The sequence below is a fragment of the Ipomoea nil genome, unplaced genomic scaffold (assembly GCF_001879475.1).
Source record: "Ipomoea nil cultivar Tokyo-kokei standard unplaced genomic scaffold, Asagao_1.1 scaffold1043, whole genome shotgun sequence".
Classification (NCBI taxonomy): Eukaryota; Viridiplantae; Streptophyta; class Magnoliopsida; order Solanales; family Convolvulaceae; genus Ipomoea; species Ipomoea nil.
Genome location: NW_017617471.1, coordinates 274,164 through 297,796, shown reverse-complemented (window position 1 = coordinate 297,796; position 23,633 = coordinate 274,164). Strand labels below are relative to the sequence as shown.

Below are 23,633 nucleotides of genomic sequence, written 5' to 3'. Positions count from 1 at the left end.
TTATAAATTTACAGTAAATTCATAATCTCATAACAGAAAATTCATAATTTAATAAATATTTTTTTTATGCGATTATGAATTTTCTGTTATGAGATTATGAATTTACAGTACATTCATAATCTCATAACAGAAAATTCATAATTTGAACAAACGCGCTCCGTTAAAAGTACATTAACTATAAAAAAAATTCCCGTAAAAACGACACAGTTTAGACCTGTGTTCACCATTAACAGTTTCCAAGGGCATAATTTGGGTTCCTAGACTCTAGATCACAAATTGATGTCGGCATGACGTCATAGATTTTCAACTCTAATGAAATCACTTTTGTTAATGGTTATCAACTTTATTTTTGTTGTGATTATGAGTAATTATATATATATATATATATATATATATATATATATATATATATATAATAGTATTATATTTTTTTTTTGTTAGTGATACATGAGACTGAAAATTTTACATTTTTTCGATTTATTTCTTTAGATCATTAAAAAAAAGAAATAAAAATAAAAATTCTTTTAAGTTTTCAAATCATCATTGGTGGTAGTAAGAAATTTTGATTATCTATCAAAGGTTATCAGTATTTCTAATCAAATTTAGGATATATAAATAAGATTATTTAATTATTAGATAATGAAAATTTGTTTTCAAATGAAGATTCCATGCCAGAGAAACAAATTGATGAATAGGGACAGTTTTGCACTATGGAAAGCTAGTTAATCTCCCCACCTATTTCCCACCCACTCTTTTGAATACACATTTTGTTTCCTCTTAATTGGATTAAGCTAATGTGTTTTTGGATATCTTTGATAGGATTTGGATCGGTGCTTGTACTCTACTACAACTAGTAGAGTAAATTTATTAAATTATTTTGGACTAAGGGTCAAATAGGCCACTCAACTGCACACTAAAGTGCAATTAGGTCATCGAACTAAAAAAATGCAATTAGGTCCCTGAATAACACAAATTAATGCAATTAAGTTCAAAATGACCTGTTTACCTTAAACTTTGCTGACGTGGTGGTTGTGGATTTAAAAAAATAATTTTTAAAATAATTTTAAATAAAATAATTAATTTAAAAAAAAAAAAAAAAAAACACGTTCGTCTCCGGCCGTCGAACTTCGTCTCCCTGGCTAGGAGACGAAGGTCTCCATGGTCGGAGACATCTCCGGCCATGGAGACGAATCGTATCCCTGGGCTAGACAACCGTCTCCGGCCGTGCTGTTTTTGTTTTTTTTTTTTTTGTTTTTAATTAATTATTTTATTTAAAATTATTTTAAAATTTAAAACCTCCACAACAGGTAAACAGGTCATTTTAGACCTAATTGCATAAATTTGTGTTGTTCAGGGACCCAATTGCAATTTTTTTTAGTTCGATGGCCTAATTACACTTTAGTGCGCAGTTGAGTGGCCTATTTGACCCTTATTCCAACTAGTTTAGATTAGTTGACCAGTTGAATTGTACCATATAACCAGGACTATGTGGTCTAATGGTACCCGGGTTGGACTTCCATTTGGAAGATTATGAGTTCAAGCCTTAGTGGAGGCGTTATTGGTTCTTTGTGTTTCAGTAGATTGAGAAAGTATATGAACAGATACTACAATGTAATAGAGCCAGTAGCTTTCAAAAAAAAAAAAGAATTGTACCATATTAATAGTTACGTTATTGATCATTCATGGTATAATTGGCTTGGAGTGATAATGAAGGACTAGTTATCTAACATCTTTAAAGGAAGAAATTGTAAAGTCAATATTACATAAATTTAGATTAGATAACATACACTAATAATAATGTTAGACAAAAAGACAAGGTTTGATATCTTTAGAAAACAAGTATAAACGAAAGACACATAATGCTTCACATTGTATAGATATAAAGTATTAATAATATAAATAGATGATGGAAATAGAAATTTTAAAGTTTGAACGAAGTATATATTTTTGTGTTGTTAGGTAAGGTGACTAACTAATTATGCTCCTCCTAATAATAATATATGACCACTGCACCCACGTAGTACAAATCCTTAGACTATGTTTTAATCATTGGTGACAATTATAGGTGGTTATGTGGGTTGGTTAACTTCAACTACCCTATCTAATATGCATCTTACTACTCTATCTTCCAATCTTTTTGCTACAACTCCGACATGCATGCATAATAATAATTCCTTGCATGTATGAACACACACACAAATAAATAAATAAATAAATAAATAAATAAATATATATATATATATATATATATATATATATATATATATATATATATATATATATATATAGGGTTGCGTTCACATAAGGACAACAATATATAAAGGACTGTGCGCCGCGCAGATAATGTGCACACGACAAATTAGTATCATACACACAATTTAATACAGAATGGCACACTAGCATTTATGTAAACATTAAGTTTCGAACCTAGGCTCTATTAATTAACAAACATATGCACACGACATACAAATTATGACACACATCTACATTCGGTCATGCACACGACATACAGACTAATGGCACACGACTACATCTGTCCTCACAGTCCTCTATAATATAGTTGTCCTCATTTGAATACACTTCTATATATATATATATATATTAAAGATTCCTTTCTCGTTTTTGAGTCAATCAACTATGGACAACCTAGACTAGTTTACCTCATTGTGATTCTTTACCGGCTAGGGTTATAAGGTGAGCTTTACACATATCACACCTTTATGTATGTGGTCACGTAACGTAAATATAAAATATATAAATAGATTTTGTGAATCGAATTTTATGTTTTTTTTTTTTTTTTTTTTTTGTTTCCTTTGAAAGATGTATACACATACACATACATAAGGATAAAAGATTTGAAGCCATTTTGAGGGATACATTCAATTCAAAGGTGGTAATTAATCTTATTTCAGAGTGAATTAATTAGCAATAAAATTGAAGTACGATCAATATTGACAATATAATCTTTAAGCTTTTTGTAAGACCAAGTATTTGGTCAAAGAGGATTGGAACCACCAATAATATACTTGCTTTCAAATGTACACATTCAACAAATTAAAGTTATTACTGCCCTCCTTAATTGATGACTAGCTACTTTTCTGCTTTCCTCTTTATAATATACATTAATTTACAGTGAAAATATATAAAATAAAATGTACATATTTAATAGTACGTGAAACTGAAAATAGGAATATTTTTTTTTTATAAAAAAAACGATTATATTTCATTATTTTGCCTCTTAATTTCTTCAACAGGTGATGTAAAAAAAAAAAAAAAAAAATTATTAGATTATGAAGATTGTGTGTGAAAACTGAAAAGTTATATATTATGTATTTTTGTGTGGATGGACCGACCATATATAGCTTTTGAGCAAGTCGGGGGGTGGGGGCGCAACTGGCAACCCATGCAAATCGTTTGCGTAAAAATTTTAAAAATCCAACCCAAAGTTATTAATTATTTTTTTTGAATGTTACTAGCTCTATTACATTGTAATATCTGTTCATATACTTTCTCAACCTACTGAAACACAAAGAGCTAATAACGCCTCCACTGAGGCTTGAACTCACAACCTTCCAAACGGAAGTCCAATCCGGGTACCATTAGACCACATAGTCCTGGTAAAGTTATTAATTATTTATTTATACTTTTCATTAAATTATTCTTAGCGTTACAAGTAATTCAAAATAAATGGTCCCAAGCTAGCAATATATATATTTAATAATGGTCTCTGGGGTCCCATTTTCTATTTGCTTTACTTCCAAGTCTTTAATTATTATTGCATTTTTTTTCAGTTGTTCAAGAATTTGATTAATTATAGTATTTACAGTTTGTCTCCTTCTAGGTTAATTATATACTCCGTATAGGCGTATAGTAGAGGTTTAATTTGTGTACAAAAATGAATAAAGTGATCTTACAAATAAAATAATAGACATAAAAAAAAAAATCAAGAATTTTTCTTCATTTGTATTTATTTGTTAAATGGTATATTCAGGACATTGGGCTACCCAATTTCTTGTTAAGCAACTTGTTTCTTCGTCTGACTATACTAAATGGCTATCTACTTCTCCGGTTGTTATTATTGAGTTTTTGAGGTTGAATTTGGTTGATTAATGAAATTTCATTTCTCACTTAAAAGAAAAAATGAAAAAATATCTCATGATGGAACAAAATAATATATATGTGGTACGATGACTCTACAGAAAGTTCCAAATAGTAGGATCAGTAAAAATATACATTATTAGATGGCTACATTATAATAATGCCTATTCACTTAATCAAATTTTAGCTGTGAAAAAGTTGACTCTACCCATTAATTTTAAATAAATTCAACTCTTATTTATTTATTTATTTTGTGGCGAGGAAAATCTACAACTATTATTCGAAGGTGCCCACTGACTAAATCAAATTTTATTCTTGTGTAATAACCCCATAAAAAAATAATGTAAATCGCGTTAAAAAGACTTTGTCCAACAGATTCGATCGAGAAGATGTTGACAAAAATCAAACTATTAACATTTTGGTACCTATTTGATCACTCATTTTGAGGCAATTTAACTCATTTTTGTTTAATCAATTAGTTATATAATAGCAAAATATATAGTAAAATCATTGCCGTCATGTGAGAATACTATCACGGCTGAAGCACTGGCTTGTAAAGAGGCTTTATCTTGACTTAGGGGCCGCTAGATTACTTCACTATTCACGGATTGTTCGGTGTTGAAGTCCTATCTCTCCAAAGTTGATCTGCATCCTAGATCGTATGTTAGTGTTATTGTCTGTGAGTGTCAGACCATTATGGCTCAGTTTATTACATGTTATTTACGTTTTATTCCTAGGCGTTTAAATACTATTGCTCATACATTAGCATCTAGGGTCACTGACCAGGATTCTACTATGTTATGGGATGATGTCCCCCCTGAGTTTATTGTTTCGCATATTCATTAATAATATTCGACTTTACAGCTTTAAAAAAATATATATAGTAAAACCATTGACTATTGGAGGTAGGCTTGCAATGCTATAGATAGTGCCCAAAAAACAACACCAAAAAAAAAAAAACAAAACAAAAAATAATAATATTACGACATAACACAACTTTATTGTAGGTAGCTTTCATTTATATTAGCAGCCTCTAATTAATTAACTTATTATATAATTCACTGATGACCGAGGCCAGCTTTTTTTTTTTTTCGTACAAACTAATTAATAAGAAATGAGATGAGATTAAAATATATAATCCATCTTCAATTAAACTTGTGGCCATCACTGCAGCCTGCAAATCATGTGTATGACTTTTGGTTGTGTATATATTTATAGTATGCTTATTATTATAAATAGAAATAGACGATAATATTTTTATGAATAAAATGATATATAATTATTTATATGAAAATTCTCGTTATATTTTATTTATTTATAGTAGTAAATAATGGTGTATTTCTCATGTTGTAACATGATTAGAAATTCTTTGATTTCTAACAATTCAAAAGTGGTCAAAAATCGAAGATTTCAATTTGAACACTACTTTTTTTGTTAGTAAAATTATTTTTTTGGTATTACTAATCATCAATCAAAGTGGTGGTAAGAGAGTTGTCGATCTTTTTTTTTTTTTTTTTTTCAAAAAAGAATTAGTCATAGTTGTCAAAAAAAATCTAATTGCTTAAAATGTTTGTCTATCATTTTAAATATTTGTTGGTAATATCACTACTGGAAATTATGGAATTTCCGACCACCTGAAAGCGATCTTAAATCAAGTCGAAAGGCAAAAAAAAAAAAAAAAAGTTCAAGTCGAAAGCCTTGTTCCGACCACTTTTGGTATTCGGAAAAACCTTTATTGCTATTTCCAATCACTTTTACTTTCGACTTGATTTAAGATCACTTTCAAGTGGTCGGAAATTCCATAATTTTCAATAGTGTATAAGTTTGTAAAGTTGTAACAGAGAAAACACTGTTGTTGAACAGGCAATAAGAAGATGGGGAAATAGATAGTATAATTTGAAACGTTGCGACCTACCATGGTTTTGACTAATTCCTATTTTCAAAAAGGACATGACACAAGTAGCATGTAACAACTGTTTTCCTCTTATATGGGGACGCAAAACAAGGGATGAATATCATATGCTTTGCATGAAGTTGAATTCATGACAGATGTCCAAGGTTTCAAACGTTTACATTAAGATTTCCAACAATATATATATTACATGACTTGTACTGTTAATATGTTTGTATATGGCAATGTATATATAAATTAATGCCAACAAAATATTGTTGCACCTAATAAAGTCATTTGGATTTTAGCTAGTCTTTGCATCATCAATTGCTATGAATGCCCTAAGATGAAACTGGGTCTGAGTATTGATATAAAGTTTTGTGTTGGCATGAAGGAATTATTAAGCTTGACCAATAATAAGTTGGAACAAATTAAATTTTGTTCAGTGATGATATATATAGTGACTATCTAGTAATATAAAATAAACAAAACATAGTCAAGTCACTTCAATACTGTCACCGTAATTGGCAAGAGGATTTTCAAATCAATCCAAGACTCTCAAACTAACTTGTGTAGTATCCGTCAAGCCTGCCAACGACCTTGTGGTCTGGTGACACCAAGTTGTTCTCTCATATGGGAAATTGTGGGTTCGAGCCTAGGTGGAGGCGTTAGGTGTTATGGATTATTTGTGCTTTAAAGGAGGCATTGTGTTTCAGTATGTTGAGAACAAATATAAGATCTACTGCATTATAACTGCAGTGTCAGTACTACCAAAAAAAAAAAGGGTCAAGCCTTTTTGAGTGCTATTATTTTACATATGAATAGCCATTTATGTGCATTATGAATTGGTCTCGTCCTTCAAAGCTAAGGATGCTATGCCTATGCGTTTCTTCTCCAACACTACAAACGTACAAATTGTTGCAATTTCTTTGATTTGGGCAGGCCCCTACCTACCTCATCTTAATGGAACCATCATAGCTAGCAGCATCGTATATATGAAATTAAAGTTAATTGGAGATAGATAATAGATGGCCATGGCCGTTTCAACAACAAATTAAATTTCTCCCCTTAGCTTTAATTCTTGAAATCATCATATCTTCTCAACTTGATCAATCAGAAGATGGACTACATATATAATGCATGTAGGGCGGGTGTGGTCAACAAAATCAAGGATGACGAGGTACAACATCTTTAATGAGGAAAAGGAAGCCAAATAAAGGAGGAGTGATGCAATTGAGGTAAAGATTGACCAGGTACAACATCCTTAACCAGGAAAGGGGAGGTTCAATTCGCTGGACAAAGTGAAATATTCTTAAATGCTAGGGGTCTCACTGCAATTTGATTTTGATTGGCTATTACTTGGCAATCTTAATGCCATTGTCAAGGTCAAGGTCTTTTAAAAATTGCTACTTGAAGATTGTTTATATCTTGCAATTTGGCTGGTGGCAGACCGCTTAAAACCTATAATTATTTACTTTATCATATATCATGATTTGTTTCAGATTTTAAGACTAAGACATTTCTTCTAATTAATTTCTATTCCACACTTTTAACAGTAGTTTCCATTAACATTATATATATTTAGACTTGGCTTGCATGCAGATAATTTAGGGTAACATATAGCCATTGGTGCAGGTAATAATGATTATAATCTAGTATACATACTTGTCCTGAAAAGAGTGATCAAGCTAAGTGGCCGGGTGGAGGTTATAGGGGTGTCAATGCGGGTCAGCCCATCACACCACGAGTCTTTACGGGTCGGCCCACTGACTAGGATTATGCAACCGTAACTCGTCTCATGAGGGCTCACGGGTCTCGGGAGCCTAACTTCAAAAATTAAAAAATTATTATTTTATTATTTTATATTCAAATAATTTAACCTAAATAATATTTTTCGTGTTTATATATATATATATATATATATATATATATATATATATATATATATATACCCCATGTGAGGCCTATGAAAATTCTAGGCCCTAACTCGCCCTGTCGCAGGGCGGTTTAGGGCTGGCCCGTGGGCTTCAGCTCACCTTGCAATTGACACCCACGGGTGGAGCATGATTATTGTACTAGAATGCGACGATTTTGATTCTTGGCAACATTTACTCGATCGAGCTCGCGGATATACAAAGTTTTCTTAGTGTGATTTACCTCCTCTATGTGACTTGTGGACTATTACATAAGAGTAAGGTTTACTCATTTCACACCCTTGAATAATAGTTACAGATTTTCCTTGTCATCCAAAAAAAGTATACCATACTTAGTGTACTGGATACTATACATTTACACTAATTCCAATAGTTCTTAGTGCTATCGATACAGTAGAAAAATCCATTATATTTAAACTAAGATAAAATCCTACGAGTATAAAAGGATAATATTATCAAGAAACACAATATATATTATTCTATATATACAGCACCAATACATGTATAGACACATGTGGATACAATGCCCAGATTAGATGCTAGGATGAAGACACCAGCTTTTAAATTGTAATGAATAATTAATTAGATATAATAAGACTAATTAGCCTGTGACCATGTGTTTAAACATATAATATTTCCTGCAATATAATATAAAACTACAATCACAAGTATTGTATATGGATAGAAGCAAGAAGACTTTTAGCAGTACTACTTACTTGTTAGAAGGTCTAGTGATTTGATAATAATATAATAGTGAACTTATGACTTGGCCTATCTCTGGAAACTATAACCCAATCACATTGAATTGGTGAATTTTATGCCATTTCTTGAGCAGACTTTAGATGCTCATTGAATTGAGGCTGAAACTAAAAGAAAGACTTAGTAAATGTGTAGCCATGCAACATTTATTAATTTCCACGAGATATTTTGTTTGGGATAAATACAAAATAATAAATTAATATGAGTATATCTGTTAATGGTTTAATCATTTAGTTGAAACCAAAAAAAAAAAAAAAAAATAGATTTGTTATAATTTCATCTTTAATTTTATTATTTAAATATATAATAAAAATTTCATCCGTTCATCGCACATGTATTATACGGGTAATTCGACAATTATTTACTTGAATTCCAGTAAGGATAATATTAAAAAACATAATCGATCCAACCCATTTCATCAATTGCACTATATAATATTTGTTGTTATAATTTATATAATTTTTCTAAAAAAAATTATATTATTGGATATCGATAGATCCAAATATTCTTAAAATATTATAACAAATTGAAGGGTAAAAATAATAGTTGGCTTAATAATATTAAAGATTTATGGAGTAGTACGTGGATGTACATGTGTTAAAGTAGCTATGGAAAGGTTTCTGTTACAGTGTAACTATTGGAGATGAATATTTTATTTGTGAAAGTTGTGTTGGCTAATCAGTAAGGAGTGTTAGACAACTGATAGATAATGATAAATGATAATTGAAATTGTGGAGTGTGTAGTTTGACTTGTGTACCTTCCCCAATAAATATATATATTTGGGCTGTCCAAACGCCAGTCTTCCAAGAAAACAAAAGAAAACCATAACCTTCTACATACAGACACCATATTTGAAATCATCAAAAGAAGGGTGGAGATCAGAGAGAAAGATGGGAAGAGCTCCGTGCTGTGATAAGGCAAATGTGAAGAAAGGGCCATGGTCACCAGAAGAAGATGCAAAGCTCAAAGACTACATAGAGAAGCAAGGCACTGGTGGGAACTGGATAGCTCTTCCTCAAAAGGCTGGTATGTTATTTACTAGTCATCTGATCTGATCTTATATGAAGAAAATTTAATTTTCTTGAATTCAGGCCTGTTGTTGTTGTTGTCTACTGATCTAAATCTTTTTTTGTTGCATTAGGGCTGAGAAGGTGTGGGAAAAGCTGCAGATTAAGATGGCTTAACTATCTGAGACCCAACATTAAACATGGAGAATTTTCAGATGAAGAAGATAGAGTAATTTGCAGCCTCTATGCTAGCATTGGAAGCAGGTATATATTATATGTTTCTTTCTGAAAAACTCTTTGAGATCAGAATCTGCAAGTTTAATTTTTGGGTGATATATACAATAGTTGGGAATTGAATTAAACATATATGGGTATGTATATTGGTGGAGTGCAGGTGGTCAATAATAGCAGCTCAGTTGCCAGGCAGGACAGACAATGACATTAAGAACTACTGGAACACCAAGCTGAAGAAGAAGCTAATGGGATTGGTCACTTTTTCTTCTTCTTCTTCTTCTTCTACTACTACTTCTCAGAAAACCTGCAGACCTCATCACCAGACACCTGCATATCCACCACCATCAATAGTCTCCTCTTCCCCATATTCATCTCCATCCACAATCTCATCCCCACCACCATTAATCAAATGCAACAATTACTTCCCATCCCCCACTTTTCAAGATTTTCAAGCTGCTGCTGTTGCCCTTTCCATCCCACCACAGCACAGTGCTTATGTGGGCCCCATCCAGAACCAGCCCCATCACATGGTGATGACAGACAGAGTCCTGAATTTTGGTGCTGCTAGCTGCAGTTCCTCTGATGGGAGCTGCACAGTGAATAACCAGATCACCCATGGCGGCAAAGACAATAATCAGGTGGTGGAGTTTGACTATAGTGAAACCTATGGAGGGTTGCAGAGCTTTGTGTATGATAATGGTGATGTGAAGCCCAGTGTTGTTGAGAGTGGAGGATGCTACGCTGCTGGCAATAACCCTTTAGATTATAGCAGTTTGGAGGAGATTAAGCAGCTGATTAGCACTAATAACATGTGTAACAACTTCTTTGTTGATGAAAACAAGACACCAGAAAATGTGGTCTTGTACTACTGATCTCTCTCTCTCTCTCATGCCTCCACTGTTGCCAGTACTAAGTCAGAAACAAGATTTCCTGGGAACATGTTTCCTATGCAGATTCTCTTTCAACTAGACTTGCTTCCTGGGAATTCTTAAATTTGGTGATTTTTTTTTTTTTTTTTTTTACCTTCTTCATCAGAGTACATGTTATCATGATCATAAAAAGTAGACTTTTTTTTGTGCATTTATTTCTTGGAAATGACGACTTAGTGATGTATTAACAATAGTAGTAAATTTCTTGAAAATTAAAGAATAGAGATGTCTCCATCTTTATTTTCGTTCTAGAAGAAAATATTGTATTGAATTTTTACTCCAAATTTTATTTTACATTAAATATGGTGCAAAATGTCATATCGCATCACATCAATTAAATATTCATGAATTTAATACATAAAATATGGGACTCGTCTATCATAGCAATATTAATTAGTTCCAGAACCAAACTTCAAGGCTGAAACGTTAAATTATACGGAGTAATAATTATTAGTATTATTGTATTATGAATGTAACATGCATGATATGATTTTTATTAGTTTAAATCTGAAGCCTGTCAGGCCTTGGATTTTTGTGGTTTCAACAAGTTTTTTCTTTAAAAAAATTATGGGATTTAACGTTAATCCTTACAAGTATCTCAGTCACCTCCGACAACTAATTTTTTAAATAAAATGACAGATTGGTGCTTGAATCTAAAATGGACATCTCATCCACAGAATCGACTACATTTTGAGATCTTGTTTTTCACAGAAAAAAAAAAAAAAAAAAATTGGAGTGATTCACGCCGCCTGGCTTCCATGGTTTCCGGTCAGCCAGACGCCGCTGATCACGACAACGTTGGATTAAACAATACTAAACACACAATTATTTCATCATAATTTTCCATCTTTTTCTTTGCTCAAAATTCAGACTGCGTTGGCGAGATGCTTGATATATTTATTTAAAAAATCTGTGTTGGGTTGACAATTTCAATGATTGAATCACTCAAATACTCAAATTTCATTTGATTTAGTTTTTCTGTAATGTCGTCATCATCGTCTTACATTATTCATGTTGTGATTGTAACACGTACATAAAAGGTATTGGTTTTTTGGGTTATAGTGCTGTAGGTAAAAAAAAAAAAAAAAAAAAAAAAATTATATTAATGGTTGGTCCATAAACTGGCTTGATTAGAACGAAAATAAAATAAATTGTTTTTAAAAAGGCCACTCGGGGAGCATGGTGGTATAAAAAAACTGGGAATTGAAGTCATCTTAGAAGCTAGTGAAAGAGAATCCTTATAGGGGACAGTCCAAAAGTACCAAAACATATACTGTGAACATATCTCAGCACATGATGCCATGGCAGATTCTTGTCAAAGCTAGCTATGAGGTTGGTTCACTGTATTGTTTGAACAAATTAATTAAAATGAATAACATATTAATTAATTTCCTAATTAATATTTATTATTATCAAATAAAGGTTGTAAATAGATTTCATAATAATAATATAATGATGATGAATAACATCATTATCAACAGTAGAATTAATTAAAGGGGGATTAAGAAAATGGGATATATTGGAAAATGAATGCATTGACCTCTTCACCTCATTTTGTTTGTATCTGTATGTGATAAGAACATAAAATAAGAGATAAATGAGATGGGGTTTGCCAGGCAGCCAGCCAGCTGGGGGGGCAAATATTTTAAGGATTTTATGCCTCAAAATCTCTGGGGAAAAGGTTGTTGTTCAGGAATGTCTTTTCTAGTGGAGTGCAAAAGGTCAAAAGGTGTTACACCTAATGATCAATCAAGATTTTGAAGGGGGAAAGTCACCTTTTCTGTAAAGTCTTCTAAGTGATATATAGAGTGTGTGTCTGTGTGTTTCCCATGTTTCGATCTGTATATACAAAGAGAACAATAATCATTTATTAACAGATAAACCTGCTTGTCTCCATTTGGTGTATCTATAGCTTCACTGGATATAGGCATAGGTTTTGTTCCCATGTTTGGTGTTAATGGAAGGGATCTAAGTCACTAGGAATAAAATCGGAAGTTCAAACTCATGTGTATACAATAACAGTGTTGAGAGGGTTGCTCTCAACTCAAATGGAACCGACCCAGACTAATTTGAATTAGTCTGATCTTAAGAGATACAGATATTGGTGAATGTGAAATAACAAAAAATGTGTCATTGTCGTCCATGGAGGTTCTGGAAGCAAGCACAGCTCCATCAACTTGGCTTGTCACTAGGGCATGAACACATGCCGTGGTAAAACCTGCATCTCATCAGGTCCAACATTTCCAAGTAAAGTCTCTTACAAAGTACAATCAAATTCCACACTTTTTTTCTAAAAGCAATTAAGAAAGTTTACACCCTCAAAACTGGTTTCCCCCTTTGTAAAATCACAAAACTGTGTGCGGATTGTCCCTTGTAACAAGCTAGCTTAGTCAACATCTTCTAAGTCTCGTCTTAAACCCCACCAACCGCTCCTACTGGAAGTCGAACTTGAAATTTTGTCAGACTAACTTGGCTAAAGTTGCCATTGGCAGAAGAAGATTAAAGTTGAAGTTGGCAAATGTCAAAGAGAAGTGGGCAAGTGTCATCCTTTCGTTATCCCTATGAAGGTCTAGCTAGGCAAGGTAACATGTGAACAGATAAGAAACTAGAATATGGAAGTTGCAGTCAACAAAATTCATAAGCCATGATGGAAGAAAGTCTTCTTTTCTGTTGAAATGTGGAAGGGGGATATAGCTGTCAAAGATGGATGAGTTTAGAGTGTCTTCAATGTTAGGTGCAAGTTTGAAACTTGTAAACTTTGAAACCAGATAACAATGATCCAATAGTCGCCCTGTGTCTTCATAGCAAAACAAAACATTTTCCTAGAAAACTGCTGTCATCCTCGTTATAGTACGGAGTCAAAGGAATGGTTCAACTGAATTGAATGGAGAGGTTTAATGGGAATGCAAACCCAGTCAGAGGATATGATATGAGGGCAGCTGCTATTGAAAGTTTAAGTACGGATGAGAACGATGAAGTGAATGTGAATACATTGATGAGTGTAAGAGTTAACCAGTTAGTTCAATTTTGTACATAGTAGCACAAGAATACTATACACAATATGCACAGGAATCTTAGTTAAATCATTTACAGGAAATCCCATCGCCAATAGACCTTCTCCACAATGCCTCCACCACTTCGAACAGCAAGATGGAGTGTTTCAGATGCAGGCGGGATCCCCCAGAGAAGAGGAACTGAAACTGTCATGGTTAGCTTTTCATGCATGCCGCCTTTGCTTGCTTTTTCTGCAGAGACAACCTGCAAGTACATAATAATTATTTGATGGACAAAGAAATCACCATTAAATATCATATGTTGATGATTCAGGAAGGTTACGTGCATATGATCAGAAACACGGAGAAAAAAGTAAAGCAATGAGTAACACGGAGAAGTATCTACCTCACCACCGTGTTCCACTACAATATCTTCCACAACATCACTCAACATCTCAACAGAACGGCAAAATCCCAGAATACATAGCTTTCTACCCATGTCAAGACCCTGATATTGGCATTTTTCATTTCAATATATCGGGGAGAGAAAAAAATTTTGAAAGACCAATGCTTCAAGTAAATTAAATAAATATCGTTTACATTTGTTGCTGCAATATCAAAAAGTGCACCCAAACATAGGCCTTGAGCTGGATCCATGTAATCACTCTCTTGGTACCGTTGTAATCTTGGAGACATTTTTACTTTTCCTTGCTTCTTCTGCACACAAATTATACCCATTTACACAGTAATTATTAGTAAGAGCACTGCAAAAAGCATCTATGACTTATTAAAAAGAGAGAGAGGAAAAAAATAAGAATAATAGAATCATATTGACATCTCGTCAGGGATAAAAATGAAGGAACTGTGAATACAAATTTGTGCCAAGAGAGAGCTGACATACATCAGAGGAAGAGACACCTTGTGGAACCAAATTCCCTCCAATTTGTATCAACCCATCAGCAGTGAACAGGGTGATTTTGTCCTCTTGTACCCACTGCACAGCTACATATAAAAGGGAGAAAGAAACATAACGTCAACATTCAAGACTCTAAAGTTAAGTACCTGGATTACCATGTGGTCGGTGCTCCAAAACTAAATCTACAGGCTACAGCAACACAACTTACCTATAGACCAACAGAGAGCAACAAAAGATTTCTCTTTGAAAAAGAAAACTTGAAGACAGTCCACAATCAATTATTGCATGTAAAAGGGGTTTCCCCTTTTTCATCCCAAATCTTTACCCCTTTTTACGGTCATACCCACAAAAGCAACAAAATTGCCTAAGAGTTGCCCCCATTCCATGAAAAGTTACTCACTGTTGCTACCTCTATCACTACTGAAGAACAGGCATTACTTGTTTTTTCATTCTACCCAATATATCAATATTTGGGTTTGCTAGAACATGACAGCTGAATGTATTATACTTCTCTACCGTAACCACAAATCATTTTTACTGCAATAGTATGGATTAGTGGGTTACATCGTAAATATACACTGGAGGGGTTAAATGCATAGAATCATAAAATTCATAATCAGGTAGCTTATTGCTCTTCCGAGTAGCATACTTAATCAACTGGAGGTATGCCTCTTGGATCTAACACTATGGCACATCTACAAGAAGTATTGCATCACCTGGTTCCACTAACAGATACCAAATCTAGAAAAGGAGCTTCAACTAAATAAAAGAGAGAACAAAATGAACCTGGTCAGTGTATCTCCTCCTTCCACAATCAAAGGCTCAAAGCATAATTACAATATGGAGAATTTACTTAAGCTGATGATAACATCGTTCACAAAGTTCCTATAAGTTTCATCAACCCAAATAGCAACTGCAAGAGCTGCAATCTAGGGCATGGAAGAACAATAGTAGTATAACTGATAACAACCCATGAATTCGAAGCACAGACTATCACTATTGGGGTTATCTATGTGAAGTAAAGCTCTCTACACCATAAACAATTGACCAAATTCAAAAGCCTGGCATCAAATTATGAATCAAAGAAAAGCATGCATAAAGTACAATTAAAGGACTAACATATAAAAAGGAGTTGCCTTTTAAAAATTAATTTTATTTCTTTTACGGGATTCGATCAATTCTCCACTCCAATGGCTGAATAAACTGAACTTAAATTACAAGCGCAATCACACAATGATCATCATAATTCATAAGCCTAAAGCTTCCAACTTTAACCACACACAAAACGATAGCAACACTAAGACTAATCAACAAGGGCAGCTTCAAGATCAAGCTAGGAAAAAAGACCAAAAAGCACGAAAAGAAAGTATTTTTATTCACAAAATTTCTGACAAGGAACTGAATGATAAATTAATATAACATACAGGAGTCGGAAGGATCAGAGGGTTCCCAAGGATAGTTCCCGAATGCATCGTCGCCGAGGAAATGGCTGGAACCGGAAGCCTTAGCGGCGGTGAATCGGACCGAACGGGTCGGCGGTTGACCCGGGCATTTTAGGAGCGGGAGAAAAGAAAAGGAAGCGAATGAAGAAGAGGGTATGAGTTCTTTAGAGGGCAGGATTGAAGAGAAGGTGGAGAAACATAGAGCAGAGGTATCAGGCATTGTTGTTTGTGGATAGACGATGGAATATTGAGGGATTCCTTCCGGGAGAGAAGAAACCAAAGTAAAGAAGCTGTGAAAGAAAAATTGAAAAGGGAAAGAGAAAGGAGAAGAGTTAGACGCCACAGGGTGCGGCTGACACGTGGACAAGTAGACAGTTGATTTACGTATGTGGTGGCTGGTTGAAACGGTTGGTCATAGCTCTATTCCTCCCTCTTCTTTGTTTCTTTCCCGGCAAAACCCATAATAATCTTCTTCTAACATCATTTGATATACCATGACCTGTACACCGTGTAAGGTGGACTCTGATTTTAAATTATATATTTTTAATATTACAATTGTGAACCTTTTAGAATATAAATTGTGTTTTTAAGTTTTAAAAATTTATGAATATAAAATTATCACAAAAAAAGTAAATTGTAAAAATATAATATGTAAATTATATACTTTATCCTCGAATTCACTTTACAAGGTGTACCCAAGTCCACAGAATAATTTGCCTTCTAACCTCTCCGATTTTATTGGGCTGTTCTCCTATCCTATGGACTAGAGATTTGGGATACTCGGGCCCAACATCATCTCCGGCCGGTTAACCCAACATTATCCGGTATGGTGATGTTTCATTTATGTATCAGGGCATGCCCCAGCCCAACGTAGAAGTACATAGGAAAACCAGCCTCAAACGTTGCAATTCTCAAAGGCTTTGTGGGCTATACAACTACTTAAAAAGGATTTGAGTTCAATCGTTATACCCTACATCACGGCGCACGTAACACTGTGCGCGGCGCGCCTCCCAAAACGATGTCGTTTTGGGAAGCGCGGTAGAAAGTTGTTGTGATTATGTATATTTGTTCATACAATTATGTATATTTGTTCATACAATTATGTACATTTTTTATACAATTATGTATATTCTTTTTATACAATTATGTACATCCGAATCAGGAAATTTTTGTGTATTATGTTAAGAGTTGATGTGTATTATGTTAAAAGTTTATGTTTATTATGTATTATGTTAGATTATGTGTATTATCTTTTAAAAAAGAGTATGTATATTTTGTTATATAATTATGTACATTCATGTATACAATTATGTGTATTCTAGTATAACATTATGTATATTTTTGAACATGAGTTTTTTTTTTTTTTTAAGAAAAATTAACTGCCAAACACTGGGGCGAGAAATTTCAAAAAAATAAATAAAAAATTGAAACGACGTTGTTTTGCATCTGGGCGCACAATGCAACGCACGCCGTGGTGCAGGATATAAATTGCCTTCGGTTAGTTATGAAACATACGCAAATTATTTTATAGATCAAGGTTCATATTGTATTTTGAATCCTGATTCAAAATAATATTCAGATTACATGTATATTCTGTGAATATGTGCCATGTTAATTACAAATACATAATTTAGTAACTACAATCTACAGACACATAATATATTAATCGCATATACATAATATGTTAATGTTAATTATATTAGACACATCATTATTAACTAAAAGTACATAATATAATAATTTAAATGCAAACATATAATCTTGATGTTATTTTGAACCCGCATTCAAAATATAAGATGGACCCTCATTCATGGTATAACTATTGGGAAATATGTTGGTTAGTTCAAGTGCATACCTACACTTACAACGTCAGTTGACATAGGCTACCATAAGTCCATAACTCTTTGAGAACATTGTTCCGCCGCTTGATTGGCCAATCACAGCAGCCAATTTGGGAATGTTATATTAACTCACTTGCAATATATCGTTATGACGTAGACAGCTTAAGTTTTGTATAAATAACTCCTCAAACTTATATATATATGTATCGAATCATATGATATTCTTATATCTCATTGTTTGTTCTAACTTATTATTCTCTAATTGGATCGGAGTTATCCATCTCACTTGATCGACCATTTTTTTTATCCCATTGTACTCGTTCTTATAGTGCCTTAATTGTACTTAAATCAATAACAAGTACATACAAACCCGGCCTCTCTAACCTACATATATTTATCTCGATCACTCTTTAATAGCACAAATTACTTTCTATTTTTAAATTAGAACGTCATGACATTTTTTTCTAAGATATTTTAAGAATCATAGTAATCATCTAAAAAGAAAATTATTGAACACTTGTCATTTATCACACGTTAGTATAGGCTCCAAAGAAGAAAAAGAAAGCTAAGGATGGTTGTCTTCCTGGGTCCTAAGGTACAGGGTTCACATTTTAGTGTGGGAAGTCACTGTCTGAAGTGGACATGGATATGTAGCAGTTACATACCCATTTCTTCCATACTTCAATAATGCAGGTAGCTACATATAGTACCACAAAATATAATCTTAAATTCTTTACATTTAATACAACTATAAAACTGTACGTCCAACCACTTCAAACTTGGTTATAGAATCAAAATTAAACATACAGGCACAATATTCATTGCTTTATTTATTTTTTTATTTATTACGGAGCAGTATATTAAATCAACTTGTTTTATAGTCAAACATACGACGTTGAAAGAGTTTTCTTATATAAGATTTCATTAGAAAGATTTTAAAAAAATTATTTTGAAATGATTGATTCTATATTTGAATATTTCTCTCTATATATACATATATTATAATAGTAATTTGACAAAATAATTTTAGATTTTTTGTATATTTATAATTTTTAATTCAACCATGATCCGAAAAGAATTGGAAATATATATATATATATATATATATATATATATATATATATATATATATAATTCCATATATACCCCATGAACCAGTCTTTAATTTCAGCTTTTAATAACTTACAACACTTGTGTCCACCTTGATTTTACATTTCAACAAACACAAAGTAATCAACCCAAAGTTTTGACCGTACCTTTTCTCCCCCTTGGCATGCATGATTCTTACTGCATACACCTACACCAACTTCAATTCATAATTACTTTGCAAACCAATCTAACTTCAAGACGTACTTACTCAATACCAAATTGTCCACTTTTGTAGACACGAAGCCCAACCTTAATCCAATTTTCATGTTTGTGGTAAGAATCGAACCCTAATTAACCCTTACCATGTCGCTGAAAGCAAGTCTTAAATGAGATTTCTCATTCATTAATTAAACCAATGCCTTGGCGGCTTTTCTTTACATATCTTGATTAAACACAACAAGAAAAATTTACTCTTGGAAGCAATTTTCATACTTAAAAGTTCTTGTCAACACTTTCTAGATTAAGTTCGTGGTGCAATTCAAGGTCTTCATGGAGTGATGAGAATGGTGCAAATGGTTGTGGGCAGCTGCAGGTGTGTGGTCCTGCAAGGAAAATTGAGTTGCGTAAAGTATGGTAGCAGCAAATTAAATTAGAGACTTCCCTTTCATCAATATGTATAACTACCATGCATGCATTTGGATTTTAGAAAAAAGGCCACATTTCAATGCATGATAATTCAGATGTACTGCACTTACTTTTAATCTCATCTCCTCATCCAACATGCTTATTATTTATAATAATTTGTCTTGGACAGTACAAAACCCCTAATGAAATAATTAATGAGGATTAAATATCTATCCCTTATATAATTAATAATCAGATTACAATATATATCTCGCCTAAATTAAAATTATTATTCTCACTAAATTTAAAAATCTCAAGTCCTTCTATGTAAAACCTTCACGGACTTGAATATTAAGAAACTAAGTCCTCTTATTATTGTCACAACAACCTAACTGGCCGGCCTACTTGAAAAAATCATGAACCCATTATCTGGTCTTTTATTTACATAGGTGATAGGTTGCATTGCTATCGAACACATCATTTTCATTGGTTAGGTTCTTGGGCAAGAAAAAGCATTATTTAATTTGTTGAACTGAAATTTTATTTTGTTGTGTGGAAAAAATTTCACCAACTTTATGGATGGTAAATAGGCCACTAAAAACGTGCACATCACATGCCAAGGGCCCTATATTGCGCCCGCCCAGTTGCAATTCATAGAATTTGTATACAATACTGCAGAGATAGCGATATGCCCATATTATCAAAAACTATCTTAGCTTTCCATACACACATGACACATATATAAACATAAGGTAGCATTCTTTTTTTTCTTGGAATATCCATCATTTGATGTGACAAATTTGAAGTAACTTAACTGTAGCAGTGTTTAGATTCTTTATCGGTTCCGTTATCTATGGTATATTTTACGCGGGTGTTGTCTACCTTAAACTGCATTATCTAACCACCAACGATGTAACATGCATTAATTGTTGGTCGTCAATAATTTAGGATAACGAATTGAGTTGAAGTTAGGTTAATGATGCGCAGGCTGCAGGAAAGCGAAGCAGCGAAGCCTTGGTTTCTGGTAGGCACGAGAGGAGAGGAGGGGCCATGGATATATAAGCATTATGGTTGGCCCAAGCTTCATGACAAATGGGCTGGCTGGCTAGTGACTACCTCTCACCCATCCCTACAAATCAATTTGGCTACCAAATGTCCTACTACAATTTTGTCAAGGACAATTTTGCGTGCACGCCTACCTTAGAGATTTGAGATGACAATTTTTTTTTTTTGGTATTTGATTTAATTTAATGTAAATGATATTCTATATATATATATATAACTTTAAAGTTTGATGATGAATGTTTAGGGCGTGTTTACTCATTTTTTCTATTTTAATTTTTTTAAAATAATTTTCAAAAATTATAAACACATATTCAAATGATGAGAGAAAGTTAAAGATAGTAGTCAATGGTTAAAGAGAAAGTTGATGAAGATAAAGTCGGGGACAATAGCCGGGCAAAAGGCCCTAGCAATGGCCGGAGAGAAAGTTGGGGAAAGTCGGTAGAAGAGAGAGGCTAAAGAAGAGAAAGGGTGATAAAAATAAATTGAAAATGTTATATGCCAAGATTTGATAGTAAGTCTACTCAACCATATCATCTCTCTACTTCTCCATATTCAAAAATTTAAAAAAGTGAAGAACATATATCTAATTTTTAAAATTGATATGGAGAAAAGACAAGTAAACTTATTCTCAATTTTTTAATTTTTTTTTTTAATTTCTAAGGTCGTTTCTCTAATTAGTAAATAGACCCTTTAAAAGTCTTTTTTTCGTAAAATATTATTGTAATTTTGAATTTTGAAAATTATTTAAAAAAAAAGTATAAAGAAAAAAAAAATATATGGGACATAGGCATTGAAAGGGTAAAATCCTCGGAAATAAAAAGGATAATGAAAAGGACAAAAAGGGCATGGACCAACCTTGATGATCTTCATGGAAGGTGCAAAAGAAAAAGAAAGAAAGAAAGAAAGAAAGGTGTGTGTATAAAGAAGAGATGCATATGATCACTAACATGCACACATGGAAACCAATCCCCCACACTGTAATCATTCACCATTCATCTCTCATCACTCATCATTCAAATCCTATACACATGACATTACCCTTTTTGTCATTTGCTCTCTAAATTATTTAGGTCAACTTTCATCAATTTTGTATGCCCCTATCTCACATTCCTCACTTCCTATTACCCTATACTTAGGCTGCATTTTGGTTCAAACATTGGAATCAAAATGGTTACGGAAATCAAATACTTGATAATGGTAATAGGTCTAAGTAGAATGAATCACTTTGTTTGGTAATGAATCACATTGAACCTTTTTTTTTTTTTTAATTTATAAATACTATATACGGCAGTACGTTATCAACTGAAACTACCGTATATAGGTTTTTTTTTTTTTTAATAAATATTATATATGGTGGTTGAAATCACCGTATATAGTGACTTATTTATTTTTAATATTATATACGGACATACGGTATTATATATCATTCCAAAATTAATTATACTTTCAATCTAACTTAACCTTATTGAAAAGATTTAGTTGAGCTAAAATGTTTTTATAGTCGAATTAACATTTAAGTATAATTACACCACCTAATGTAGTTAGATTTAATTTCATTTAATTTACATTCAGCTCAAATAAATAAATTTATCGGAGCAAATTATATCAGTTAATAAGATTCCTAAGCATGTGCTTAGGTGATTAATTAACGTTAACTCAAAAGCTCCAACTAAGGAACGCATGCAAGGATTTTCAGGAAATCACAATTAAGAATGCAGATGTCACATTATTTAAGGATTGGCTGCATAATGTAGTTTGCCACCGTTAAGGATATACTATATATATATATTAAATAAATAAATAAATAAATAACCTTAAATTATACAAAAGTATAAAACAATATAGTACTTGTCTAGCTAACCTTTTCTCCGATTCTTGCTAGACTGCTAGTAGCTAGGATTCCCACTATCACAACTCAAGAATCAAGGATGATTATTATTGCTAAAATTTTAAATAAGTTACTCTAATTCACAATATTTAATATGTTGGCCAGGGGTTGGTAACAGATTACTCATCTTGTTAGATGTCCATATAATCACAAATACATCCACAAATAGTGGAAATACATTGCCATTAATATTATATTCAATTAGAGCGTGACCATGCATGCATGGTTAAATATATTGAAAGACGAAAAAAAAAAATCTTTCAAAATATGTTTAATTTTTAACACAAAATTTCACACTCAGACTAATCATATTCGTGAGTCGTGACACATAGAATCTTAAAAGGTGATAAAACATTCTATCACGGGTTTTAAAGTAGCTCATTTCTAATACTCAAGTTAGAGTGGATGATTGATATGGAGAATATATATTTGCTTCTAATTAAGGGCATGCATATCTAATATGTAACAGTGGATCCAGACAAATTCTTCGAATGAAATGAGTTGCTAATAATGTGCATCTGTTGCAATTGGTTGAGCATTTTCAATTCCTATTATTGAACACCTTTCCCTTTTCTTTTTCCACCTATTTATTTTATTTTTTATATAATAAGAGAATAAATTCCAAGTGCAAATTAAAGAAAGATCATGAATATATGCTAATGTTTTCAAAAAAAAAAAAAATGAATATATGCTAATTGATTTAAGTCCATGGAAAAAGCTTGCAAGAGTTGTCCTTGGAACCATCTCAAACCCTGCCTACTAATTTCACTTCTAAAAAATAAATATCAGAATTGAATATTAGTTATACTATTTACAATAGTACCCGGGTTGGACTTCCATTTGGAAGGTTGTGAGTTTAAGCCTCAGTGGAGGCGTTATTGGCTCTTTGTGTTTCAGTAGGTTGAGAAAGTATATGAACAGA

General features: G+C 32.7%; 2 protein-coding genes across 2 annotated transcripts; one reads left to right on the top strand and one right to left on the bottom strand.

Annotated features, from left to right (window-relative positions):
- The first annotated feature begins 9,483 nt into the window (after nucleotides 1-9,483).
- On the top strand, nucleotides 9,484-11,107 carry LOC109181691 (transcription factor RAX2). The gene is made up of 3 exons (XM_019331575.1): nucleotides 9,484-9,709; nucleotides 9,825-9,954; nucleotides 10,085-11,107. The coding sequence occupies exons 1-3, from the start codon at nucleotides 9,574-9,576 to the stop codon at nucleotides 10,794-10,796; spliced, it is 978 nt and encodes a 325-aa protein (XP_019187120.1). The 5' UTR covers nucleotides 9,484-9,573; the 3' UTR covers nucleotides 10,797-11,107.
- Nucleotides 11,108-13,805: 2,698 nt separating this feature from the next.
- LOC109181692 lies at nucleotides 13,806-16,634 on the bottom strand. Its single transcript, XM_019331576.1, has 5 exons — nucleotides 16,187-16,634; nucleotides 14,748-14,848; nucleotides 14,447-14,563; nucleotides 14,253-14,354; nucleotides 13,806-14,111 (listed from the first exon to the last, which is right to left on the bottom strand). Exons 1-5 carry the CDS (start codon nucleotides 16,422-16,424, stop codon nucleotides 13,941-13,943), a joined length of 729 nt encoding a protein of 242 aa, XP_019187121.1. The 5' UTR covers nucleotides 16,425-16,634; the 3' UTR covers nucleotides 13,806-13,940.
- Nucleotides 16,635-23,633: the final 6,999 nt, after the last annotated feature.

Excerpts from the sequence above, each read along its gene's own strand:
- LOC109181692 (XM_019331576.1), bottom strand. The coding sequence starts at position 16,424 with ATGCCTGATACCTCTGCTCTATGTTTCTCCACCTTCTCTTCAATCCTG. Across the intron at positions 14,849-16,186 it reads CTCTGATCCTTCCGACTCCT|CTGTGCAGTGGGTACAAGAG; the intron begins GTATGTTATATT and ends TTTTATATGTAG. Across the intron at positions 14,564-14,747 it reads AAGGTGTCTCTTCCTCTGAT|AAGAAGCAAGGAAAAGTAAA; the intron begins GTATGTCAGCTC and ends ATTTGTGTGCAG.
- LOC109181691 (XM_019331575.1), top strand. The coding sequence starts at position 9,574 with ATGGGAAGAGCTCCGTGCTGTGATAAGGCAAATGTGAAGAAAGGGCCA. Across the intron at positions 9,710-9,824 it reads AGCTCTTCCTCAAAAGGCTG|GGCTGAGAAGGTGTGGGAAA; the intron begins GTATGTTATTTA and ends TTGTTGCATTAG. Across the intron at positions 9,955-10,084 it reads TATGCTAGCATTGGAAGCAG|GTGGTCAATAATAGCAGCTC; the intron begins GTATATATTATA and ends GGTGGAGTGCAG.